Here is a 27304-nt window from a genome sequence, read left to right on the forward strand (position 1 = left end):
CGCGTCAGGCTCTGGGCTGATGGCTCAGAGCCTGGAGCCTGTTTCCGATTCTGTGTCTCCCTCTCTCTCTGCCCCTCTCCCGTTCATGCTCTGTCTCTCTCTGTCCCAAAAATAAATAAACGTTGAAAAAAAAATTAAAAAAATAAAAAATAAAAAAAAAAAAAAAAATAAATAAATAAATAAATAAATAAATAAATAAATAAATAAATAAATAAAATTGGAGAGTGATCAGTAGGCCAGCTGGGAGTTGCGGCAGAGGAAATGGTGAGAGACTAAGAACAATATGTGCAATGTAAGACATGGAGGAGAATGATGGAGTCAGTCTCAGACGAGGAGAAAGGATGAAGTATGGGAAAAACGTGTCATCTGTGTATAGTGTCAAGGCCTTGTTTCAGTGCTGTATTGGGTATCTTTTCTATGTTTGTAACCGGTTTTCTCCTGTTCTCCACTTCTCCAAATGTGCCCCACTCCTTTGGAAACTCTTTAGTTCTGTTCTGTCTCAGTCTCAGGGCATGACCTTTTCTGGAACTTTTCAGAAACAATGGAGACCATCAGGCAGGAACACTCTGAACTTCCAAAGCATGCAACTGACCCATCATCTTTCCTGTCACAAACCTGAGAGAGGCCAGACTCTCTTACCTTAGGCCATTCCTTTATCTGAATCCCTTCATCCTCAGACCTTACTTAATCAGCTAATCTTGCTTACTCTTACCCTTCAAATTATGCCTCCCTCTTAGCTGCTTTGGGGGCCAGTGCAGGATGACAGCTGGAGGAAACAGGAGCTATATCTTCTCAGTGGACAGGCTTGTTCCCAAAGAGGAAAAAGGGTGAATCTAGGCCATGCATTCCTGATTTATTCCTTGCAAATTTACCAGTCAGATAAACCACTCAATTTCTCACACAGAGGGAGAACAATAGCAAAGGAAACTGAATAATTAGAATACCATAGCTTCCTTTAACAGGAAGGACATGTCAGGGGTGAGGCAGAGCATTCTTCCACTTTACTGCTGTTACTTCACTACTGAGCAATAGTTTATACTGTTGACCCCCGGCCCCAACCCCTCTTCAAACTCTTTCTGGACTTCCACATACCATACTTCCCCGAGATTCTTCTCACCTTGCGGACTGTTCCTTCCAAGCACATATATATTACAAATTTTATACACAGTCTCAAAATTTAAAAGATTTCTGACCAATCCTGGTGTTATATTTTTATATTCTTCTAATATACTTGAAGGGTAGGGGAGATTTCAGATAATATAACAGAAAGAGCAGTGGATGAAGTATCATAGAACGTGGGTGGAAATTCTATTTTGTGTTCTGATCTCACCATTTGCCTTATGCTTTTATTGTTAATTTTCGAATCCTCAAACATCTGTTACTTAGCAAAATACGCGTGGTAGGAGAGTAATAGGATACTAATAATATCTATTTCAAAAGGCTTTTGTGAGGACTCAATAGAGTAAATAGCTATAAATTATTGTTACTATTATCATTTCATTATTTTACGATTATAAATATTATTATAATTGCTTTAACACTCATAGTTTTCATAATATCCTCCAAAAAAATAATGAGGAGTTACTGTATAAAATATTGCTATTTCTTTAAAAGAAAAAAGGGAATAGAATCTTAGTGTTTGATTAAGTATGAAATCTGTGGATTAAAAATAATGCATCCATTTCAGTAAATATTACTATAGAAAAATGTGATTTTTAAATGTTCTAAAATATCTTTAGAAATAAGTATAGTCATAATTTGTATTATATATTTAATGCTTCCTAGGCATAGGGTACTCTGCTAACTACCTTATATTTGTTATTTCATTTAGTTCCCTCAACGACTGAGTTGATACTCTTATTAATTTCACTTAACGGATTAAGAAACTGAGTCATGAAGAGTTTGAACAGTTTGCCCCAGGGAATTCTAACCAAATTTGTAAGGCCTCGGAGCCTACACACTTAGCTACTGTGCCCTAGAGTAAAGGTGAAATCTTAAAACATATTAAGTAAATCAAAAATTAAAGCAGTATGATTTGTTTCTTATAGCTAATATGCTAAATAAAAACTGTTATATGAATCATTGACTTTAGTTGAAGGGTACAGATGTGGGTATGTACCCCACTATGAACTTTTTATCATTTGATAGTAAGTTGAAAAGACATTGCCTAATGCATCCACAATGAATCATTCTGTCATTGGATTTTCTAAGGCTCATTTTAATGAAGTCTTTAGTAGTGTAATGTTGCAGAGATATACACACCTACTCGATAACGATTCTCTGTCAAAATCTGATTGGCTTTTTATTGAAGGAATGGAAGAAACTTCGTATATACCAGCTTACTTATCTATGTTATTGCCTGTAAAGTAACCCTTACAACAAATTCATGAGCTCAGAACGTTTCATTTTGTGTATAAAAACATGTTTCAGAGATCTTGTAGAACATACCATGGTTTAATAGCTCAGGAGTTGTAGTGCCAAGATTTCAAATTAGAAATTTCTAACTGCAAAGGCCATGTTTTTCTGACAGGATTACATTATGCATATATGTATACAAATATACATAGGTATATACATATGTGAATAGATAGATAAGTAGATAGGGAATCTGGTCTTTTCACATCTATTGCCTTTTCTTAGCATTGCCTTTGGCTGGGTTCATATTACCATGTTGGCAAATTCTAGTGTATAGACAGCAGCTATAGCTGGAATAGAGATTGAAAACTGTGCAAAATAGTGTCAGCTCATAACGAAGCAGTGATTTCATTTCAGAAAATTGAGAAGAAATTACTTCTGTTAGTGATGTTCTTCTTAATATTCACTTTTGAGCACTATATTTAATAATTCCAAAAATTTCACTGTAGAAACATTTTAAATGGTTTACACATCTTTGTTTATCCTAAAGGTGAGCATTGTTCATTTCCTAAAAACTTTGATATGCCATAATAATTGCCTTGTTAAATAAAATTAATTCAACTCAGAAAACCATATCAGCCTTTATTGTGTTTTTTCTTGACATCTTATTTTAAGTATAATGGACATTTAGACTTAAAAAAAAAAAACTTTTTAGAGGCACCTGGGTGATTCAGTGGGTTAACCGTTCGACTTTGGCTCAGGTCATGATCAGGTTCATGAGTTTGAGCCCCACAACGGGCTCTGTGCTGTCAGGACAGAGCCTGCTTCAGATCCTCTGTCCCCCTCTCTCTCACTGCCCCTCCCCTGCTCATGTGCACTCTGTCAAAAATTAATAAAAACATTAAAAAAAATTTATTCTATGTTTGTATATATTCATATTTATTATATAATATATATTTTATGTATAATTTAATTATGAAATTCAGGTTCAGTAATTTGATAGTCATTTCACAAATGCTTGTTGACCTACTATGTTCCAATGTGTCATTTGTAGATAAGAGTGACATTTCTGTGAAGAGTGGAGAAAATGTGTTGCTTCCCTACCAAGAAGATGGTTTACTCTCTTCTACTTTGACTAAACGTAATGATGCTGAGCCTGCAAAGAAAAAATTATTTGTTGGTATGTGGCAAATAAATAATGTACTCAGCCAACCAAGTTCATAACATGATCTATTTAATATTATTGAGTTGAAAACTTAGGCTTTATGAGGTAAGAAGAAATCCATGAAGAAAACCATGCATTTTTCATTAATTGCAAGTGGGTCATATGCTCTGGGAGCTGTCTGCAATGATCTGGAGCAGAAATTCTCTGATGTTTTTTGTTCACAGTGTACTTCCTATCTCATTACTTTCCCCCTAGGTCAGAAGATGTGCCAAGCGGTTCCGTTTATTAAATAGTTCGGTTGAAAAACCAAAGAGTAGTAATTCACGTGATCACCAGCATATGTTGTAGTGATATTTAACTAAAATGTTAAATATCCTGTAGAGCCCCTGTGAATCTGCTGTGACATCCCCAGTACTCTCTGTATAGTTAGGGAACTTCCAAACTAGAGGTTTGTCTGTTATTTGTTGAGCTGGATCTAGTATTACCTGTCTTAGAAACAGATGAGCACAGAGAAATAGATAAATATGCAAATTTGGTATTATCATTTGTAATGAACTATTCAAATATTATTTTCTCTAGAATGAGTAATATTGAAAATGTTCCTGTTTACTGAATGGACCAAACCCAATTAAATATTGTGAGGTTTTTAAATGAGTGTGTGCTTGTGCCATTACATAGATATTTTTGAAAAAAAAAAAAGTAAAATCATTTTATATTGAAAATTTCTATAACTTGAGATGTTTTGTTTTATTGAAGTACTTCTCTTGGATATATAGTCATTTTGAATATGAAACCAATATTTTGTTTCTATAAGTTTTTCAGCTAAGGTTTAATTCTAGTAAGTAGAACTGAAGAATTGTCGAAATAGTTTACATATGTAATTGAAAATGAAATGTTTCATTTTGGGGAATGTTTTCACCATTATGACAAGAAGAAAGTTTAATGATTTTCTTTGTTGAAACTCATCTATTTTTAAAGTATTTCTTTTAGGTCTTTGCAAACAAAGCTATTTTTGTATTTTTAAGATACAATCAATTGACTCAGAATTTCTTTGAGAGCATTGAATAATTTGTAGAATGAGCTTTATTTGTCTACACGCAAATAGCAATAGCTGACAAGATATTTTACTCTCTGGTGATGTAGCTCTTTTTTGTTTGTTTGTTTTTTTACAAACAAATGTGAATTTTAGGAATCGAAATAATACCTGAAAGATTGAACTCGGGCAAAAGTAAAACCTCAAAGGAAAACAAAGATAAATCTATGAAAAAGGAGGAGAAAAATGAGCACTTCTTTTCTCTTGAAGAAGGAACAAAGGCATATGACTTCTTTGAAAAGGTTGTACACGCTGCTCAGACCTGGTTCAGTCTCTTTGGCTGGCCTGAAGGACCCCATTCTCTTTCTATTCCAGAAACTATAAGAAGGTAACAGTTATGTGTTTCTCTAAATCCTTTCCTTTGTATCATATAATAAAATGTAATATATTCTTTGAGGTTGTTTTAAGTGAAACACAATGTTAAATTATTTTGCTCTACACTCAAATTATGAGGACGCTATTTAGAAAAGCAAAAGAGTGCAAATATAGATTCTTTAGTATTCGTGTGATTTTTTAATTTCTTCTAAACATCTTATGATTTGAGGTCAGTACTGACAATCTCTTAACCTCAGTTTCCTCCAATGTCAAATGAGAAGGGGTAAACTATGGGTAGGAAAAGCCCTTGTAAATTTTAAAAAGTTTGGAAATTCCCCGTGTATATATAGCTGAGGAAATACCAGCTCTCGATCTAGAGTATAGCCTGGTAGACGGTACATTTACATTAGTCTTTTATGTGCTTTTTAGGACTCACCATGTCTAAAGTAGATAAACTGCCTTGGTTTATATCAAATCATTTAATTCTGTTGTTAATTTAAACCGGAATTTAGGCACCACCCTTGTTGCAACTTTGCTGCTGTGGTGGTTCTCTGTAACTAGAAGGGCCATAGTAGAATTTTTGCCTCTATAGTTAGGAGCGAGGTAGGTTATGCTAAATCTCTAGTTTTCCTATAAATTATCTTTTTCAGTTTTTTAAATGAATGGGACAATATCAGCTTCATAGAATGAGTTAGTAATATTTCATCTTTACCTGTGCTGGGGGAAAATTAATACAGCAGATATACTGAAAATGTACAGGCTTGATCATACAATCATCTGACTCCAGGGAATTTTTTAGAAAAGTTATTCTGTTAATAACTTTTTCAGTTTTCTCCTTTGGTGTTCGTTCTGAAAATGGTACCTATTTTGAGTAAATTTTAATGATGTATTTTCATTTGAGGGGAAATCATTGATTAGACATTTCCAACTCATTATTTGACAATAGTAACTGTTAGTATTATTGTTTTTATGTTCATAGTCTCTTGCTCATTTATAATTTTTATTTAATTTTAAAAAACTTTATTTTTTTTGAGAGCGACAAAGAGAGCACGAGCGGGGGAGGGCCAGAGAGCGAGAGGGAGACACAGAATTCAAAGCAGGCTCCAGGCTCTGAGCTGTCAGCACAGAGCCCTACACAGGACTCAAACTCATGAGCTGTGAGATCATGACCTCATGACCTGAGCTGAAGTCAAACGTTTAACTGGCTAAGCCCCATCATTTAATTTTTATTTATTTAACTTTTATGTCTCACGTGGTGAATACTTGAAATAATATCCATTTCTGTGTTTTCTAAATTATTTAATGCTGATTTTTTCTTTACAATTTACTTCTTTAAACTTGAATTGTATGTTTAATTATTTTCAGATCTATAAATTTATCTCATTATTCCTTGTTGGGTGCATCCCAGAATTTTTGCTATTAAACATTCTCATCTTTGTTGTTTTTTTTTTTAATTTTTTTTTATCATTTATTTATTTTTTCAGAGACAGAGACAGAACGTGAGCAAGGGAGGGGCAGAGAGAGAGGAAGTCAGAGATTCTGAAGCAGGCTCCAGGCTCTGAGCTGTCAGCACAGAGCCTGACATTGAGCTTGAACTCACAAACTGCAAGATCATGACCTGGGCTGAAGTCAGATGCTTAACTGACTGAGCTACCCATGCACCCTCATTTTCATTTTTTTAATAGAGTGTATTATTTTAATTTTAATTTTCTATTTTCTATATACTTTTATTGTAATGATTGCTAAATTGTTGTATAATGTGTTGTTGGATTTCTGTGGTCTTGAATACTTGCCCACTCACATTAACTTTGGGGCATTTACTTATGTTATTTTGTTCTATATTTTCGTAATGTAAATGGTGCTGAAATTCAATACATCTGGGGCGCCTAGGTGGCTCAGTCAGTTAAGCTTCCAACTTTGGCTCAGGTCATGATCTCACCGCTTGTGAGTTCAAGCCCTGTGTCAGGCTCTGTGCTGACAGCTCAGAGCCTGGTACCTGCTTCAGATTCTGTGTCTCAGTCTCTCTGACCCTCCCCCACTTGTGTGCGTGGGCGCGTGCTCTCTTTCTCTCAAAAATAAATAAGCATTAAAAAAAAAAGATCCAATGTATGTTTTAAGTGGTAGCAGATATTTCTGGATGTTACATAGGAAGGATTTCAGAGTTGTGATCACTGCGTCAAATAATAAAAGCTTTTAAAAATCTATTTTAGTTTTGGATGATTTTCTAGTAAGTTTTCTATTTTATATCCCTAGTCATGAGTTACATTGCTGGTCTGGTTGTTCCCTGATGGATTTGAGTATCTTGCTATTTTGATAAGTGGGAAACAGCTCATGTCATTGGGTACTGCTTGGGGGAAGACAGTTCTAGAGAATATGGGGACCTTTCTAGCCCTGAAAAAAAAGCTGCCCCAAACCAAATGTTGCCCATCTTTGAACCCCCCACCTCAATGTTTCCTACATCACCCCATCATCTGGAATCACTCAGTTTTTCTGATGAGAAGTCCGATGTCATATTTTGTGAGTACCATGTTCATTCTCTCAGAATTATTTTATGGTTCCCATTTCTCTGCTAATGTATTCTGCAGTTTATGAAATAAAATCCGAGTGTGGGAATATTTTATATCACTCAATCTACTTGGTATTCTTTAGGCCCTTTCACTTAGAATACTCGTCTTTCGACTATTCTTCCATGCCTCCTATTTCCTGTCCTCTTTTTTGTCTATTTTTCTCTGTCTCTCTCAATCTCATTTTAGAATGATGGAGGACCTGCGTGACTGATCCTTTATACCACTTTCAGTTATGTCCTGCGATATAACTGGACATATTTCTCTGTCTTTGCTTTCTTAAGTTTGTAGATCACTTTCACTTGCTCTTCCAGTCTTCTATAAAATTTTTTAAGTTGGTTTTTATAGTTTTGTTTTCCAGGAACTCTGTTCTTTATTCCTTCCTCCCTCCCTTTCTCCCTTCTTTCCTCTTTAACTTTAATAATAGCATCCTTTTTTGTGTTTTATGGATGCATGCCTTCTCAAATATCTTTTCCACATATAGCATTTGAATTAATCATCACGATTTCTGTACCAGAGGTCACTTTCTCCTTCTGTATCTGCCAGCTGTAATGTTGGTGTCTCTCTTAAGTTCCTTTAGGAAAAATGGCGTCCTTTCCCCATGTAGCCTACTGCTGTGCAGTCCATCATTTTAACTTATTCCTCAGTATAATTCTTTATTTTATAGATATTCTTCAGGTTGGTATACTAATGGTTCTTTCCCCAATTTGAGTGTTTTTAAAGGTCTCCAGTCTTTCTGACATTTCAGAAACATTTTGAGAGGGAGAGAAGATGAGCACATATGTTCATTTTATTATCCTGAACAGAAAGTTGCTCTTTCTCGTAGTTTGTTGAAGTTTTACTCTTCTGTTTATCCGAGCTTAATGACCTATCATTTCTGTTATTGCTTTCATTATTGTGGTCTAATAATCCATCTACTGAACTTGCTTTGAAATATGTTTCCTACCTTATTCCTGTAAAAATGATTTTGTGGGGCGCCTGGGTGGCTCAGTCGGTTAAGCGTCCCACTTCAGCTCAGGTCATGATTTCACAGTCCATGAGTTTGAGCCCCACGTCAGGCTCTGTGCTGACAACTCTGAGACTGGGGCCTGTTTCAGATTCTGTGTTTCCCTCTCTCTCTGCCCTCTCCCCGACTCATACTCTCTGTCTCTCAAAAATAAAGTTTAAAAAAAAATTTTAAATAATTTTGTGATGGTATTTTGTTAATGATAATGGTTCATATGTATTAGACTCTTAACTATGAAAAAGGTATAATTATATGTGCTTTGTGAGTATTCTTTACAATGAATGACCTGTGAGGTAGGTACTATAGTTATCCCCATTTTACCGATGAGGAACTGGAGGCAGAGAGAGAATAAGCAAGTTTCTCAAAGTCACTCACCTGATAAATAGCAGAGCCAGGATTTGAACCCCACCATTCTACCCCCCCCCCCCAGTGCCAGTACTTTTAAGCATCATTCCACTTTTCAATTATTACAGGATCACATTAAGATTTAGAAAACTTTATGGGGTGCCTGGGTGGCTCAGTTGTTTAAGTGCCTGACTCTTGATCTCAGCTCAGGTCTTGATCTCAGGGTTGTAGGTTCAAACCCTGTGTTGGACTCCACACTGGGTGTGAACCCAAATCAATTAAATAAATAAATAAATAAATAAATAAATAAATAGGATTTAGGAAACTTTAATACTTGAAAGACGTGAGCTCCACTTTTGTCTTTAGCTTTAGGCTGAAAACTATATGTACCTATGGTTAGGTATATTAGTTCAAGAAGATTAAGAATACAGTAGTCTAGAACTGAGGAGAGTTATGTAACCCTAATGTGTACAGGCCACATCTAGGATTTCAGACCAAATGAAGCTCAAATTCCTGGGCAAGCCATGAATTTTACTGAAGTCAGCCATGTTAGCAGGGAAACTGAATTGCCTGGCCTTATATGCACTAACCCCCGACTGGAGGGTCATCTACTACAGGATATAAAACCTGGAAGACTAGAATTCATTGTGAATTATAGTGTGGGTATCAAAAACTTTTTGTTTTCCTTTTAACATTATTGAACATTTTTTGACATATTTATGCATCACCTTTCTTGAACCTGAAGATATGGGTTGTCAGAAATACTGCTTTATTGATGTATTATTTCAGGTAATTTCACTCTTTACAAACACCAATTTGCAGCAGACAGGCAATATGGACCATTTCATTTGTTGATTTGGGAGATATTCAGGTGGAATAGCAGAAACCAATTATTTGAAGAGATTACCTTTATTGATTAGTAGTCTGTTTTCAGTTCTTCAAGGCCCTTAGATATTATTTATTTTCAGCCCTTTCCCAAATCACCAAAAGATGGATATAGCTATTGGAAACTATAAGAGAGCACAATTTATGTTCCAGAAGTCATCAGAGGAAATGTACTCAATATCATAGTCCCCTAACTTTAACTTGGATGACTTGTGGGAGTTCACATTTTTTCCAGACACTGCTTGGGAAGGTCTCTATGCAACTGACCACAGAAACATTTAAATCATATTGGAAATTCCAGTGCATCTGGGAGAAGTGATTGCAGTACATCTCAGTGCTAGTCTGCACTTCCATTCCAACATGTATCACCTTCCAGTTGCCACACACTAAGAGCACATCTGGGAATGCCTCTCAGGAAGCCTGGGGGAATGGGTTCAAAGGGGAAATTGTTTCAAAGCTACATTCCATTGCAGAAGTTCTCATTTAGTGTAAATGTATAGAATCTCACAGGAAATCAAATGAATCATTGAAATGTTCTACCATTCATAATGAGAGCATGCCAAATAAAATATTTTTCATTGCCTCTGAGTCCTTATTTGTAAAAAGGAGGTAATGATAATACCTACCTTATTGGGTTGTTGTGACATTTAAAAGAGGAAATACCTTTATTAAAACAGAGGTTGGGACCTAGTAAGTATTCAGTAAATGTTAGCTGTTAATATTAAATTAAATTAGGATTATGATAGTAGTGTTAAATATTTCTGACTTCGTGTATTGTATTCATCAACTCTTCTATTTGGTGGTGGAAAGTAAATTCAAATCCCATCTTTTCCAAGCACTTATACAAATGATATTTCATTAATAATATTTCTCCTTCCCTTGCACAGGATTTTTTGACAGCTTGATGTAGGAACTTCTGATGTTTACTAAAAAGCGTGAGTGTGTGTGTGTGTGTGTGTGTGTGTATGGTATGCTTTTGTCTTTGCCACTTTGAGCTGCTGGCAAGATCACTGATAAATTTAATAATATAAACATAAAGTTTCACCTCTATTTCTGGGCAGCCTGCCTATTCTTTCTGCCAACCATGTCCAAAAAAGTCACAAAAACGTGTCTTTAGACTGAGAGTGTTAGAATGAAACCAGTTAAATAACTGATTAGACTTGGCTTCCCTGAGTTTTCACTTCTTCACATTACTCTAAGAATGAGGGATCATTTTACAATTTTTTTCCAGTTAGTTTCCTTCTTTAACCATTTTACTACTTGTTTGTTGGCAATAGTGGTAATTGGCAGGTGGTTTCTTTACATGAAAAGATAGATCACGACACAGGTACACTGAGCCTTTGGCTTGTGCATATTTTCTTTAAAAAAAAATTTTTAATGATTATTTATTTTTGACAGAGAGAAAGAGCATAAGCAGGGGAGGGGCAGAGAGAGAGGGACACACAGAATCCAAAGCAGGCACCAGGCTCTGAGTTGTCCACACAGAGCCTGACGTGGGGCTGGAACCCACAAACAATGAGATCATGACCTGAGCTGAAGTCGGACGCTCAACTGACTGATCCACCCAGGCGCCCCTGCTTGTGCATATTTTCAATTTCCAAAGTAGGGGCACTCTCAGAATTGAAACAGAAACTTAAAATCATTTACCATCTTATGTAAACGAGAAGACAAGGAATATGGTTAACAATTAATTATCGAGGTTTTAATTGATACGAAGTTTACATATGTGGGATATGCATACATATAGATATTAAAGAAAATACTCTCGTTTATGCATCATAATTTGTGCTCCCAATGGACAATTCAGTTATTGACGAGCAACATCACCTTTTCCTCTAACAAACCTGAGGGCAGTATTTTTGTAGCTAATTTTGGTCAATTTTCATGTGCTAGAGGAAATTTGAAGACCCAAGCTGTTTCCTCGTGATGCTTTAAATCATGAAATAAAACACACATAGAGAAAGGTTCACAAACCAAGTACAACCCCTCAATTTACTCCTAGAGCAAGCCCCTGTGCACCTATCAATTTGACAGCACCCCAGAAGCCTCTTATGAACCTCACAATCTACCAAATCTCTATAACTGTAAGAAAATTACTAGCTTGACTTTTATGGTCAATCATTTCCTTGCCTTTTTATTTATTTATTTTTTCAGTTTTATCATCCAAGCATAAATTGGTAAACTCCAGAGTTTAAGTTCTCTGTTTGAATTTTCATAATTTTTGTCACTATGTAACACATGGACAGAATTACAACTATGTGACCATGTGTATAGCTGCCACTTAGACAAGGAACTAGTCCATTGCTCACATCCCCGAGTCCCTGCCACCTCCACTTCCCTTCCATCTCCCAGAGTAGTAACAATTATCCTGAATTCTAAGACCAAATATTAGTTTTGTGTGTTGTTGAATTTTACATAGAAAGAATCATACAGTTTGCATTTTTTTGTAGCATTTGGATTTTTTTTTCTCTTAGTATTATGTTCATGTGATTCATTTTGGCATTTAGTAGTAGATTAGTAGTAATGTCGTACACTAGGCCATTGTCTGAATATTCTATAATTTCTCCATTCTGTTCATAGATATTTCACTGGCTTTTGGAGTTTTCTATTATGAATAATGCCACTATGGAAATTTTGATATATGTCTTTTGTTACATATTTCTGAAAGGCATATATATATAAGTGAAATTGCCAGATTGCAACATAGAAATATCACCTTTAAAAAATTTCTTTAGAAAAGCGGGGTGGGGGGGCAGTTGTCTGGGTGGCTCAGTCTGTTAAGCGTCTGACTCTTGGTTTTGGCTAGGGTCATGATCTCATGGTTCATGAGTTCAAGCTCCGCATCAGACTTTGTGCTGATGGCACAGAGCCTACTTATGATTCCCTCTCTCTCTCTCTCTCTCCCCCTCCCTCCCTCCCTCTCTCTCTCCCTCTCTCTCTCTCTCTCTGCCCCTCCCCCTGCTCATGCTCTCTCTCTCTCTCAAAAAAAAATAAATAAATAAAAAAGGAATTTAGAAATATGATCACCTTTAGAAGATACTTCTAAGCAATTTTCCAGGATGGGTGTACCAATTTAAACTCCCACAGGTCAAATATGCAAGTTCCACTTGCTCTTTATCCTAAGAAATAGTTAATGTTGTGCGTCTTTTCAGTATCACCTCCTTCTAATGTATGTGGTTTGAACTAACATCTTACTGCTCTTGATATTAAGAAAATTTTCACATGTTCTTGGTTGTTTGAAAATGTTGTATCGTAAAGAGCCTGTTCTTTGTAGTTATCGGGGTTCATAGTGATTCTTTCGTCTGTGGTTTCATTTTTTGTCAATTTTGGAAAGTTGTCAATATCCTTTCAATTATGGGACTACCTCATTCTTTTGGGCCCCTCTGCTTTGCTCACTCTTCTGTATTTTTCATCCTTTTGTCCCTCTGTGTTGCAATATGGATGCTTTCCTATGGCCTATATTTCATTGCATCAATTTTCTCTTCACTTGATTTAGTCGGCTGTTAACTTCAGTCATTGCTTTCATAATTTTACTTACTGGATTTGTGTATAAATTTTCCATTTATTTATATATTTTTTTTATTTTTTTAATGTTTGTGTATTTTTGAAAGCGAGAGAGAGAGACAAAGCACAAGCAGGGGAAGGGCAGAGAGAGGGGGAGACACAGAATCTGAAGCTTTTGATGACAAAATTCTTTTTTTTTAAGTTTATTCAATTATTTTGAGAGAGAGAGAGAGAAGTGGGGAAGGAACAGATAGGGGGAGAGAGAGAATCCCAAGCAGGCTGCTCAGAGACTGATGTGGAGCTTGAACTCACAAATCACAAGATCGTGACCTGAGCCAAAATCAAGAGTCAGATGCTTAACCCATGGAGCCACCCACATACCCTGATGACAAAATTCTTAATCTTAATCATAGTACATATAATTGCTTTAAAATCTGTGTCTTGGGCACCTGGGTGACTCGGTTGAATGTATGGCTCAAGAAATGATCCCAGGGTCATAGGATAGAGTTCACGTTGGACTCCACACCGCATGTGGAGCCTGCTTAAGATTCTTTCTCTTACCCCTCTGCCCCTCTCCCCCATTCTCCCTCTCTCTCTCTTTCTAAAATTAAATAAATAAAAATAAGTAATATCTGTGTCTTAAATCTATAATCTGGGGGCACCTAGGTGGCTCATTTGGTTAAGCTTCTGACTCTTGGTTTCAGCTCAGGTCTGATCTCATGGTTCATGGGTTTGAGCTCCGTGTCTGGCTCTGTTCTGACAGTGTAGAACCTGCTTGGGATTCTCTCTCTCCCTCTCTCTCTACCCTTCCCTCACTTGCACTTGTGTGTGTGCATGCGTGAGTGTATGCTCTCTCTGTCTCAAATAAATAAATTTTTTTTTTTAATTTTTTTTTCCAACATTTTTATTTATTTTTGGGACAGAGAGAGACAGAGCATGAACGGGGGAGGGGCAGAGAGAGAGGGAGACACAGAATCGGAAACAGGCTCCAGGCTCTGAGCCATCAGCCCAGAGCCTGATGCGGGGCTCGAACACACGGACCGCGAGATCGTGACCTGGCTGAAGTCGGACGCTTAACCGACTGCGCCACCCAGGCACCCCTCAAATAAATAAATTTTTTAAAAACAGCAAAGCTATAATCTGTGAGGCCCCTGTGTGTCTGTTTATATTATGTATTGTTTCTTTCTCTTTTTATTCAACTTGTTGCTTTTTCTCCTTCTTTAGTTATAGTCTGGTTATGTTTTATTTCTGTTTAGATCATTTATCTTTTTCATAATTTTTATAGCAATATTTTAGGGTGTTCATTTTTTTCCATGACATATTTGTTTGTTGGTAACTTCAGGATATACTAGCTCTATTAGATATATTACCTATGACAGAGATGTCAAGTAACTTCCATAAAGCCACAGAGTAAGAGCCAGAGTTTGAGTAATGGCAGTTGTACCCTTACGTAAATCAATATACTTTCTCCTGTAATATACAATACAGACCTACTAGCTACCAAACTGGACAACTGCCATTCAAAATGGCCCCTTGAGCACTTTTTATTTCTCAGTCTAAGTTAGTAATACATTTTGATGGCTAGCCAACAGATAGTGTAGTATTAGATAATTAATAAACTATAGACAGCAAGAGTTGGTTGGATTTTTTTTACTCCATTTAAAAATTACCATGCATTATAATTCACTGAAGGAGGTATCAGGTAATAGAGATTGCACTGTCTTATATAAAGAACAGAGACATGTATAGGAACAATAGCTCTCTGGGATTATTTTTAAAATGTGAATCTCCACTTGTGAGGCCAATTTGCAGGATGTGTCCTTTTAATGATTAAAATTTAAATTGAAATATATGTGTAAATTTGTTTTTGTGTATACATGTGTGCTGATTGACATCTGTTTTGAAAACTATTATAGGCATTATTATCTTAAAAAAATTTTTTTAATGTTTATTTTTGAAGGAGAGAGAGAGAAAGTGAGCGGGGAAGGGGCAGAGAGAGGGGGAGACACAGAATCTGAAGCAGGCTCCAGTCTCTGAGCTGTCAGCACACAGCCCAATGTGGGGCTCAACCTCATGAGCCATGAGATCATGACCTGAGCCAAAGTCAGGTGCTTAACCGACTGAGCTACCCAGGTGCCCCTATTATCTTTAATTTAAATGGTATCAAATTTGAGTTCAGTGAGTTTGCATAACTTTGCAACCAGCTACTAGTTGCTGGGTCCAGGACTTAATCCCTATACTGTTTCTCCAAGGTACTTACATTTTCTAATCACAATCCAATCTTACAGACTTGACAATTGTAATGTTAGATAATAATGTGTGTTTAAAAGAAGATATGGAGGGGTGCCTGGGTGGCTCAGTTGGTTAAGTGTCCAACTTCAGCCCAGGTCATGATCTCGAGGTCTGTGAGTTTGAGCCCCGCGTCGGGCTCTTTGCTGACAGCTCAGAGCCTGGATCCTGCTTCTGATTTTGTGTCTCCATCTCTTTCTACCCCTCCCCTACTCATGCTCTGTCTCTCTCTGTCTCAGAAATAAATAAACATTAAAAAAAATTTAACAACAAAAAATAAAAGAAGATATGGAAACTTCTGGGGTTGTCAAAACATCTAATTTTTACTAACAAATGGTAGCTGAATAAGATGAGCTTTATAATGCCTTATTGGATTGTAAATAGAATTTTATTTAGTCATTGAACATTTTTTTCATAATATAACATTATGAGATTTTTTAAATTTCAAAATTTTTTTCTCATAGGGAGGTGTATAAAATGCAATTTTACTCATCAGCCTCGCCATCCCAAAAATTTTCCAGACTGAATGACTTTTCCAAATATAATAAGACCATTTATGATGTGATACTACACTTGAGTGGAAAACTGCCACCTGGAATTCATTCAAGTCAGTCTTTACCTGTGGATTATACTGAAAGGGTGATTCAACTTCATTTTCAACATTCTTCACTTCTTGACTTTCTCAAGTAAGAGCATGGATATGCTAATTTAAACATGTAATATTGGCTTGGATAGATACATAAGTAGATGGGTAGATTTTGGTATCATTTATCTTTTTATAAAATATTTACTAAGTTTCCTATATATATTATATATATAATATACACACACACACACACACACACACATATATATATATACACACACATATATATATCTGTAAAAGTAATAAAAAATAAAATAATAGAAAAATAATAGAAAATAAATATTTCATGAGCTATGGGATTGATAGTCTAAGGCAATTATTCTCAAGCTTTATCATCCATCCAAATCATTATGATAGCATGTTAAGTGAGTTGCTGGCCCTTAACCCACAGAGTTTATGATGTGAATTTGCATTTATAACAGTTTTAAGTAATACTGATTCTTCTTGTCCATGACCTCACTTTGAGAATTCTCACATAGATAAATATATAAATCCATAGAACTAAAGAGGAATGAAACCAGTAAGTTTATTTCTCAGAATACTGTTCATATAAGCTCAAGTTACACTGTGAATTTTTAGTCTGCATTGGTAAGGTTTTTAGTACTAAAATAATCAGCAAGTGAAAATTTCTGTAAATGGTTGATAGAAAATATAGGAAAAATACTTGTCATTATAATGTCTGTATTCCTCTACAGAGATTAAATGGTGAGTGAGCAAGAAATGGAAAAGCAATGTTTATTAAAAGTCTGAGGAGAGTGTTGATGATTTATATTATTTTTTCTGCCTATATTTGCAGTATCCTTAACCACTGGAACATCCATAAGCAGTATTACCGTTCCATCTAATCATGTTCCTGTACCACTAAAATAGCATTTGTTACTTGTAATTATTTATGCAATAGGATTCATATATTTTGAAATATATTAGTTTGTAAATTGGTTCTTCTTTGTGTATGGAATCTACTCCATAGTTAGCCAGAGATGTTTAGCTACCTTAGCGGGGGTGGGGATGCAGGGTAACAAGAGGCATCTCAAAGGAAAGATTTGGTGTTCAGGGTTTTTTTTTTAAATTTCCAAATTAGAATTTTTGAGTCCCTGGCAACATTATGGTCTTAAAAGTTAGACATAGTACAGAGAGACAGGAAGGTGATGGCAGAGTAGGAGGACCCTAGGCTCTCCTCGTCCCACCAACACTAGATAACTATCAAATGATCCCCAATCCCCCAGAAACTGACCTGAAGACTGACAGAACTACACAGCTAAGGGGAGAAAAGAGGCCATATTGAAGAAGGTGGGAAGGGTGAAGAGGTGGTTTAGGGGAGAAATAGATCCTGGATGCTACAGAGGGGAGGCAGCCGTGGTCACCGAGAAGGGTGAGAGCCAGAGGAGCACACAGGGAAACACACAAGGAGAATGTTTCCCCCTAACCATTGGTTTGGAAAACGAGAGGAACCAGAGGAGCTGAATTTCGGAGCTGAATTTCGTGAGTTCTTGCCACCAATGGGCTTAAACCCTGGAATTTTAAAGATGAGCAATCTTGGCTGTGATAGAGCTTGGAGGGCACTGTGCTGCTCTAGGAGAGAAGCTGGGCAAACAATCCAAGGGCATACAGTGTGGAAACAGCTGAAGAGTGGCTGGGACACACAGTGGGGCGATTATTTGCTCCACCTCCATCAGAATTGAAACCCTGTAAAACTCTGGTCAGGAGATGTGGTATGGGCTGGGGTTTGTGATGGTCTTCCAGGGGAGGGGTCTCCCAGGCTGGGACTGAGGCCAGCTTGACTGAGAATGGCAGTTCCACTAGAAGAATGTGGGGTGGGGCTAGTGTAAGCAAGTTAGGCAGCCAGTATCCTTGCTGTGCTGCTTCCCCAGGTGGCTGGCTCTGTGTTTATGCCGAGGGGCAGGAGGGAAATGGCAATGGCCAGGTCCTTTCTTCCTGGAGAGGTTGTCTTTGTGAATGTGGCCTGACAGGGACACACTCTGAGAAGAGCAAAGAAGTCACCTAAGGAAACTGAGCTAAGACCCGGCCTCCTGTTCTAGAGGCTGACTAATGACAGGGACGCCACTGAAGACGCAGAAGGGGAGGAGATGGCTGGCTCTGAAGCCACAGTATGAATGACAAATATATGAGGACTGGGATGGGGCTAAGTCAGTTATGAGGGACTTCTTGGTCCTCAATGGGGCTAAGAGGAGAGACGCGAGATTTTCATCTCAGGCCTCAGTGGCAAATACCCACCCACATGGCAGCTAAGCTCCAGACAGAGATAGGGAACATTGCCAAAGAGACTGAGGATCCAGAAAAGTAATCACAAACCTGCTTGTACAGATACAAAAGTCCCTCTCACCTACTTCATGTGAACCCAAATATAGGACTGATCCATGTTCTGAGAGGCCTTACACAATTTGGAGATCCTTCCTTAACAAAATATCAAATTAAAAATATAAAATTTAGATATACAGATATATACATGGCTTTAGAAGAGACTCATGAAAGTGAGGAAACCTGAAATTGAAGCTTTATTTATTAGACAATATATCTGCCTCTTCCCAGGTGCCATCTTGTGCGGGAATCAAGAGGTCTGAAATTGATTGTTTATCCCAAAGCACAGGATTACTTGTAAAGAAACTGTTAAGTTTAGGAAAAACTAAGATATGTGAACATTCAAGTCTATGTTTTCTTCCTGTTTCTCTGTGCCCCATCTGGTTGAACGAATGAGAAAGATTATATCAGTTAAGGAAAACAGCATGGCTATGTATAACTTTGTAAATTATTTTCATACCACTGACTTATTTATGAGTCAGTGTACCCCCACTAATTTGTGTGCATGTTAAGGGTAGGAAGCACTTCTCATTCATCTGGCATCTCTGACACCCAGCATCCTTCATAACACAGAATGGAACCAATGTTCATTAAATATTTATTTATTAACATTGTCTTTCACAGACTTTTGCTTTTTGAGCTTGTGTGGTAACAGGAAGAAAACTTTGAAATTGAGTCTCAGGGTAGTCATAGAAGAATGGAAAAAAATTTGTGAGATATGAAAAATTAGGGATAAGAGGAGAAAACATAAAGTATTTGCATTCCAGGAGAGGAGGTGTAGCCAGTCAGAGAGGATCAAGTTGGGAAAATGTGGAGTCTGTACTATGAAAGTTATACATTGAACTTTATTTATAATACTAACCTATAAATTCTTTAACTAATTATTAAAGCACTTATTTCCTCATATCCGTATTAGTTTGCTCTGGCTACCATAACAGACTAGAAGGTTTATACAACAGAAATATATTTTCTTACAGTTCCAGAGACTAGAAGTGCAAGATCAAGGTGTTGGCAGATTGGGTTTCTTCTGAGGCCTCTTTGCTTGGCTTGGAGACAGCCACCTCCTCTCACATGGTCTTCCCTTTGTGTACACACACCCCTGGTGTCTGTGTGTCCAAATTTCATCTTCATATAAGGACATCAGTCAGATTGGATTCGGGCCCACCTAATGGCCTCATTTTATCTTAATCACCTCTTTAATGGCCTTAACTCCAAGTATAGTCCAATTTTGCAGTACCATGTTAGGGTTTCAACATATGACTTTTTGAGGGGACACAATTCAGCCCATAACAATGCCATATGTCTTGTAAAAACTATTTTGAAAACAGGTATTATAGTTTGTAATAAATTTATCACTCTATTTGAAACAATATGCTCAATTTTTTTTTGTCATTTGTGCCTGTTATGGAGTTAATTGGGTCTCCCTCCAATTTATTTGTTAAAGCCATAACCCCCAGTGCAACTGTATTTGGAAACAGGACCTTTAAGAATGTAATTATGGTCGGGGCACCTGGATTGTTCAGTAGGTTGAGTGTCCGGCTCTTGAGTTCAGCCCAGGTCATGATCTCATGGTTCATGAGTTTGAGCCCCACATTGGACTCTGGGCTGACAGTGCAGAGTCTGCTTTGGATTCTCACTCTCTGTCCCTCCCCTACGTGTGAGGGATCCCTCTGTCTTTCTCTCTCAAAAATAAAATAAATATTAAAAAGAAAACAATGTAATTATGTTTAATGATATCATAAAGATGGGATGCTAAGCTGTCTGCAAGCCAGGAAGAAAGGGCTCACAACCAACCAAATTTTCTAACATTTTGTTCTTGGGCTTCTTGTCTCCAGAAATGTGGGAAAATAAATTTCTGCTGTTTAAACTACCCAGCCTGTGGTATTCTGTTATGACAGACTGAGCAGACTAACACAGTGCCTAGTGTTCTTTGATATGATTTCATTTATTTATAACCATTAATCGTTTTTATGATGTCATTAACTTTCACTGAAAAAATAAACTTTTTTTTTATTTTTTCCATAATATAAAACTAAAACAAGCAGAACAAAAACACTATGTACCTAGCATTGAAACTGCAATGTAGGTTATCATATAATCTAAAACTATTGTAACTGTTACTTTCCAATACCATTGATTTTTAAATAAATTTTTCATTCACCAAAATAAATACGCTGAGAAAACCAACTCACTCTGCTTTATACATAAATGTAATTCCATTTGTTATTTCATTTCTTTTATCTTGAAAAACTTTATACCCTTCTTACTTATGCATGACCACTATGGTATCTTATTTAATGGAATGGCATCTAAGAATAAAAATATTTCAAAGCAGCAGTCTAAGAGTGGTTCTGGAAGAATGCACTGATATTGGGTACAAGAGCATGGCTTTTGAATTAGGTAGAGGTAGGCTCAAATTCTAGCTCTTTCGTACTTCTGTGAATTTACATAAGTTAACCCATTTAAGCTTCAATTTCCATATCTGTAAAGTTGAAGATAATTCCCAAACTTAACTGGTTGATAAAACAATTAAAAATATTAAATATGTATTACATGACACATAGTAGATTATGATGATGATTAATTTAAATGAAATAAGTTGTGATCTATGGGTTCCATATGCTAAAATGTTTTCTTATGTTTCTTCAATATGGTAGCCATTAGTGACATGTGGAAAACTGACCCTTGTGATATCATTATCACTGAAATACAATATTTTAGTTTAGTTTATTTATTTTGAGAGAGAGGGAGAGTGGGGGAGAGAGAGCAGAAGAGGGGCAGAGAGAGAGGGAAAGGGAGAATCCCAAGCAGGCTCCGCACTGTCAGCATGGAGCATGATACAAGGCTCGATCCCACAAACCCTGAGATCATGACCTCAGCTGAAATCAAGAGTCAGACACTTAACCAACTGGGCCACCCAGGCGCCCCCAAATAGAATATTTTAAAAGTCTGTACCTCTATAAGAAAGAAAAGTATTATTGACATAAAACTGCCAGAAAACCAATATTTATCAAGTGTGCCTTTATTAGATAAAATAGAAACTTTTAAAAAGTTTTTATAATTTTAAAATAGAAAGCACATGACTTTTGTTTTAATTTTGCTCTGTCCCACTCTTGGTCTTTGATGATTGATTTAAATAAAGTAAATGTTTTAATTCAATAAGGCAAACATTCCAATGACATTTTTATTTTAGAAAGTTAGTTGTGTTTATCTCTTTTCTTTTAGAAGGGGTTAATTATTTACAAAAAAAAAGTTGTATTTTAAAATCTATTGAAGTGTTACCTATGAACAGAAGAAAAAGGGTCAGACGCTTAAATAAATCTTTATTGTTTGTGCATTATAGAAATTAAACAGTTTTCTGATAACTTTAGTAAATTATATGGTACTCAAAATCGTCATCTTATTATTGTAGCGCTGATGTTGGTACAGCTCCCAGTAGTGTTGACACTAACATGGATGGTTTCTGTTTTGACATTTTATGATGTGAGGACACAAGTATGGAAGAATGATTTTGGAGTTAATGCCAAGCCATTCAAATTTATTGCTTTTTTATTAGCAAATACATGCTTATCAGGATATGTTGGCTATGATAAAATCCTTCAACATTTCAATGGTTAATAAAATTGGGTCATTAATCCAAGATACATGCATATGTTTCATCTTGGAAATAAATATATTAAATTCAAAAAATCATAAATGTTACATTGAACAATTACAGTATACAAGTGAAATTATATTGATTTTATGCAATAAATGAGAAATTCAAAAATCTTTGGAGATCAAGTTGAGGATTTAATAACTCATTACATCTAATTTATTTTGTTCTACTTAGTGTAAACTTGGAAGAAATATGTAAATAGAAAACCTAGCATGTAAAAGTGTAATCAAATCAATTATGAAAGTCAACTCTCTATAATACTGATCAGACATAAAATCTATTGACAAAGCACAATCATTAATACTGTCTTAGGGACTGATGAAGTTAGGATTTAAGATAGATTCCAAATGAAAAGAAGAAAATGAGTCTCTTACATGGGAGGAAAAATAATTTTCCCTTGACCCTTCTAGATTCTTGGCTGAGATTCCCCCCCCCCCCCCAACCTGCCCTGTAATATAAAGACCGGAGGAAAAAATATTGATTGTGTATGTTAAGTATAGTAGCCCCCCAAAGATTTGAGACTCAAAAGAAAGCCTAAAGATGAGACTTCTATACCATTCTGAGCTAAGGAAAAGAATAGGAGTCTAGGGCTTTCAAGAGGGAAGGGGGCCAAGATGGGGAAGAGGTAATTCTTTGCAAAGGTGAGAGGAGGAAATACTTGTTACACAAAGGTTGCCCTGTCATGCAGATAAATCTTTCAATTGAAAAAGTTATCTATTTCCCTGCAATAGCCCTCTTCCTGGTACAGGCCCCTTTTCTAATGTAAATTTCCTTTCTAAAGGTATGTTTTCCTTTACAAAAGGGTGACTTCTACTCTGTTTTTAGAGCTTCTCCTCTCCTGCAGTTTCTCAAAATAATTGGTGTGCCAAAGAAGTATATTTTCCAGTGGCATATTCTGCTAACCTTCACTTCGTAACAGTGTCTGTAAAATTCTGTGAAAAAATAAAATTCACCTGAGTAAATTTTAAAGCTCTTATCAGTTTTATTCAGCAATTCATGAATCGGGCAGCATCCAATCTAGCAGATAGAAAAAAGCTCTGAAGAGCTGTACAAGTCAAGAGATTTTATAGGCAGAAGGAAGCAAGAACAATGGAGTTGTGCTTAGGCAATGGGGGCGGGGGACAGAATGTTCCATCCCAAACTGTGCCACTTTGGCATGGGGATTGTTTTGAGCTGAAAGCAAGTGAGACCCAGCAGACAGGAAAAGCTTTTTACCTCACCCTTAACTGTCTACACTAATTTACATAAAAGTTTGTACCAGGAAGGGAGCTATTACGAGAGATAACTTTTCCTATCAGAAAGACTTAACTACATGGCATGACAAATGACTCTTTACCAAATATTTGCTCTTTTCATAATCCTGTGAATTTTCTCCCTCCCCTTGGAGGACCCAGACCCCTAACCCCTCTCCTTAGCCTCAACTGCCTGACTGCCTCTCAGTCTTCCTGTCTTTGTGGGGCTCCCATAGGTATGTAATTAAATCTGTTTTTTTCCCCCTCTTCATCTGTCTGTCAATTTGATTATTGGATTAGCAAAAATACCTAGAAGGTTATGAGGGAAAAGTTTTCAGTTCCTACAGCACAAAAGCAGATTGGTTATTGCAAAGTTACTTTGTCTAGGAGCGATGGTAGGGATCTTTCAGGCAGATTACCTAGCTAATGCTGCTCAGGCATTTCTGAGGGACTGCTTTCAGATCCCCTTTCTGGGAGAGCTGAAATCATAATGAAGTTAAATCTCACTTTTGGGGACATGGAGTTTAGCATAACTGACTCCATTTGGGGCTTGTTGTCTTTAATATTGCAAAATATTCATTTCATTCTTCATCCTCAACATTTTACTGAGGGCCGATTCTCTGCTGGACACTATGGAATACTGAAATGAATACCACACGGTCTCCTTCCTTACGAAGTTCTCAGTTTAATGTTTCCCTGATAATTTTTCTTAGACTTTCGGTAGCATTTAATAGAAGTGATGATTTCCTTCTGGAATCCCGTATTTGTTTTGGATGCAAGAAAGTATTCCAGCTTCTGCATGTCTCTGTCTTTGTTTAGACAGGCAGCTCAGAGACAGACACCACTGGGATTTCAACTTCATGGATCGTCATATCATTTGAGTTCTTACATATGCTTTAGGTGGGCTACTCCTGCCAAGGAGTAGTGTTCCATTAAAATTAGATATTATTTAACTCTATAATAATTGCAGCCTAGTGAGGAATCATAGGAGTAATGTAGATGCAGATGGGAACTGTGTGACAATGAAACAGAATGGATGGTGTTTGACTTCTGAACAAAGGAGCTTTATGCATGCAGTATAATTTCTTCCACCAGCTTCCTCTGGCCCAAAGCCAAGGCCAACTTAATCTCTCTAAAACTCTGCTCTTTGCTTCCATCCCCACTAGGGTTCCCTTTCTCACTTCTTTTTTCTCATTCATCTGTGCTACCTTCAAGCTTTGACCTTACAGAATTATCTTGAGATTCCTTTCCACCTTTTCTTTTTCCCACTTTTCAGTGGTTACAGGACTGCAAAACATCTACAGAGTTGAGTACTAGAGGTGGCATTCTCTGACAAATACTTATCGTGGATGGCATTCTATGGTCACTAAATGAGTTAGACTTGAATATTTAAATCCCCACTAGGAAGCACTCCTGCCCAAACCGTATTAGATTAAACTTCGTTAAAGTGGTTCTGCTGGTGGTAGACATGAATATGAAGACTTGAATTAAAATATTTCAAGAAATATGACAGTTAAAAATATAATCTTGAATGTGATAAATTCTATACATATGAATATATATATATGCCTTTAAATGTATAAAATAATATTAAATAGATATTTGCTGCAACAGATATACTACTACAAGTTTATATAATCAGAGAAGCCAGAATTTTTGGATATTCTCTGGAAAAATAGGTGATAAATTGTGTTATATTTGGGGTTTTCTATATTCAGGTATATGTTGTGATAGGCATTCACTAAGCATTGGGTGACTAATGATCTATTAGATGTTTTATTGTATTCAAACATTTCCTGGATATTTTTCAGTTTTATAATGTTTTTTTTTAAGTTTATTTATTTTGAGAGAAAGAGAGAGAGAAAACACAAGTGGGGGAGAGGCAGAGAAAGAGAGGAAGAAAGAAACAATCCCAAGGAGGCTCCTTGCTGTTAGCATGGGGGGCTCAAACTCAGGAACTGTGATATCATGGCCTGAGCCGAAACCAAGAGCCAGACGCTTAACCAACTGAGCCAGCCAGGCACCCCTCAATTTTATAATGTCATACAGCAATAAAATGGTTAGTGTCTTGGCGATAGGAGTCAAGTCATATAACTCTGAGTTCTGTTACTTTTTAAGGATAGATGTGGCTGATTATAGGCAAGTGAAATTCTTAAGATTATAGAGTTTAGTAAGTTCTTTGTCATTATTAATTCTCTAAAGAAAGCATCATATGCACATTTCATTGTTAAGGGAACTGTTAAGACGATACAAATTTTAAATTTGAAAATTAAAATTCAATACACATTAAACTATATGACATTGAAATAACTGATGTTCAAATGCAAATGAAATACAAACCATTGAGTATTCTATCATAATAATTTGGACTTTTATTTTATTTTAGCGCTCAAGGAGCATGTATTTCTCATGTGCTGCCAGAATTTCTGCTTGAACCAGAAGATTATAAAAAGTGGCTTGAAATTACAGTAAGGGAATACAATTTCTAGAACAATCTACACTGTTATTGAATTGACTGATTTCTGGTCTTTGTTAGAAGATTTCATTTTAAAATCTTGGTATTTTTATTTATGAAATGTCTTATGGACTCTGCTTCTCTGCAAAGCCTGTGTGTGTGTGTATAAATATTAATATAAATATTAAGAACAAACATTTAAATATATGTGTATACATATACACACACAGACATGTTTTTCTGTCTGTCTAAAAGTTTTTATGGAGTTCCTGTTGTCAGAGAACAAGAATATCCTGTCCCCTTCAAGGTCCTTCTAGCTAGACTGAGAATTAAATTGTCATGAGACAGATTAATAGGAGAAAATAAAATTTACTAGCAGACATAAGGGGAATCCACATAGATATGGAAATTCCAAAGAGAGGCAAAATGAGGTATAAAAGTCATCCTGAACTAAGGAGAAAGGGGGTAGGGGTCTGGGACTTTAGAGAAAAGGAATGTACTTCACAATGTGATAAGAAGAGTAGATGTTTGGTAATTAGGTGTTTGCCCTGCCAGACAGATGGGCCACTCATATAAAAATTTCTCTCTGCTAACAACCTTATTTTGATAGAGATACCCCCCCCACCACCACCACATACAGACTCTTCTGTGAGTTAAGGGAGGGGAAAAATTTCTCTTGAACCCACAGGACCTGGGTTTTGGGGGGACCTGTCCCAAACCCCTTCAAACTCGATCTTTGTGCCAAAGTGACCCATCTTGGGGCAGCCTGCCCTCGGACTCTACACTGTGCAGAAATGATTACATGGCTTTCTTAAATATATAATTGCTTCTTTTAGTGGATCTAATAATGGAGAATAGTTTATTCTTTTGTAAATGATTTTTTAAAGGAAATTTTTAGAATATATATCTTCTAAGGAAATACTGGTTGAATTTCCCTACCACTTGCCATTTCCCTTCATTTCCCTTCATTTCCCTTCTTCATTTAAAGGGGAGAATAGGCAGAAATTAAGCAAAATATGCCTAGTTGTTTTCAAAGTACACAGTTCATTTTATGGAAACCTGCTGAGAAGGGGAATTGCTTGGAGAAGCCTACAGGCTTTGAGGCGACTCTCCTCTCACCACATGACGTGATCAGGAGAACCAGGGGCCCGTCCTTTGACACTGGTGAGTCCCGGTGGCTTAGCCAAAGACCATGTTCCTTTTTGGGGCTCAGAGCTCAGAGTAATTTCGCATTTCATTCTGTCACTTCTGCCACAGAATGAGCTAATAGATATGGTGAATGGATAAATCTCTGACCTCAGTAAGGGGCTGTGTGTTCCAGAAAGTTACCTCTGTTGATAGTTTCTTTTATTGGTACATGGAGAATTAGAGATCTTGATGAATGTATAAATAGAACATGCAAAAGTTTGTAAAAGGAAAAAAAAAACCCTTATATGCTACGTGGTTAAAACTTTGGACTTATATTTGCCTTAC

The 27304-nt window shown here is 36.5% G+C and overlaps 1 protein-coding gene across 3 annotated transcripts in view; it reads left to right on the top strand.

Annotated features, from left to right (window-relative positions):
- CFAP47 (cilia and flagella associated protein 47) overlaps positions 1-27304 on the top strand; it is a 566822-nt gene that overhangs the window by 183157 nt on the left and 356361 nt on the right. For all 3 annotated transcript variants that reach the window (XM_045050610.1, XM_045050611.1, XR_006592925.1), the window contains 4 exons: positions 3410-3535; positions 4710-4941; positions 15986-16207; positions 25763-25844. In XM_045050610.1, the coding sequence (XP_044906545.1) occupies positions 3410-3535; positions 4710-4941; positions 15986-16207; positions 25763-25844 (662 nt within the window). The remainder of the gene's footprint in view (positions 1-3409; positions 3536-4709; positions 4942-15985; positions 16208-25762; positions 25845-27304) is intronic.

This window comes from Felis catus, chromosome X (assembly GCF_018350175.1).
Source record: "Felis catus isolate Fca126 chromosome X, F.catus_Fca126_mat1.0, whole genome shotgun sequence".
Taxonomy (NCBI): Eukaryota; Metazoa; Chordata; class Mammalia; order Carnivora; family Felidae; genus Felis; species Felis catus.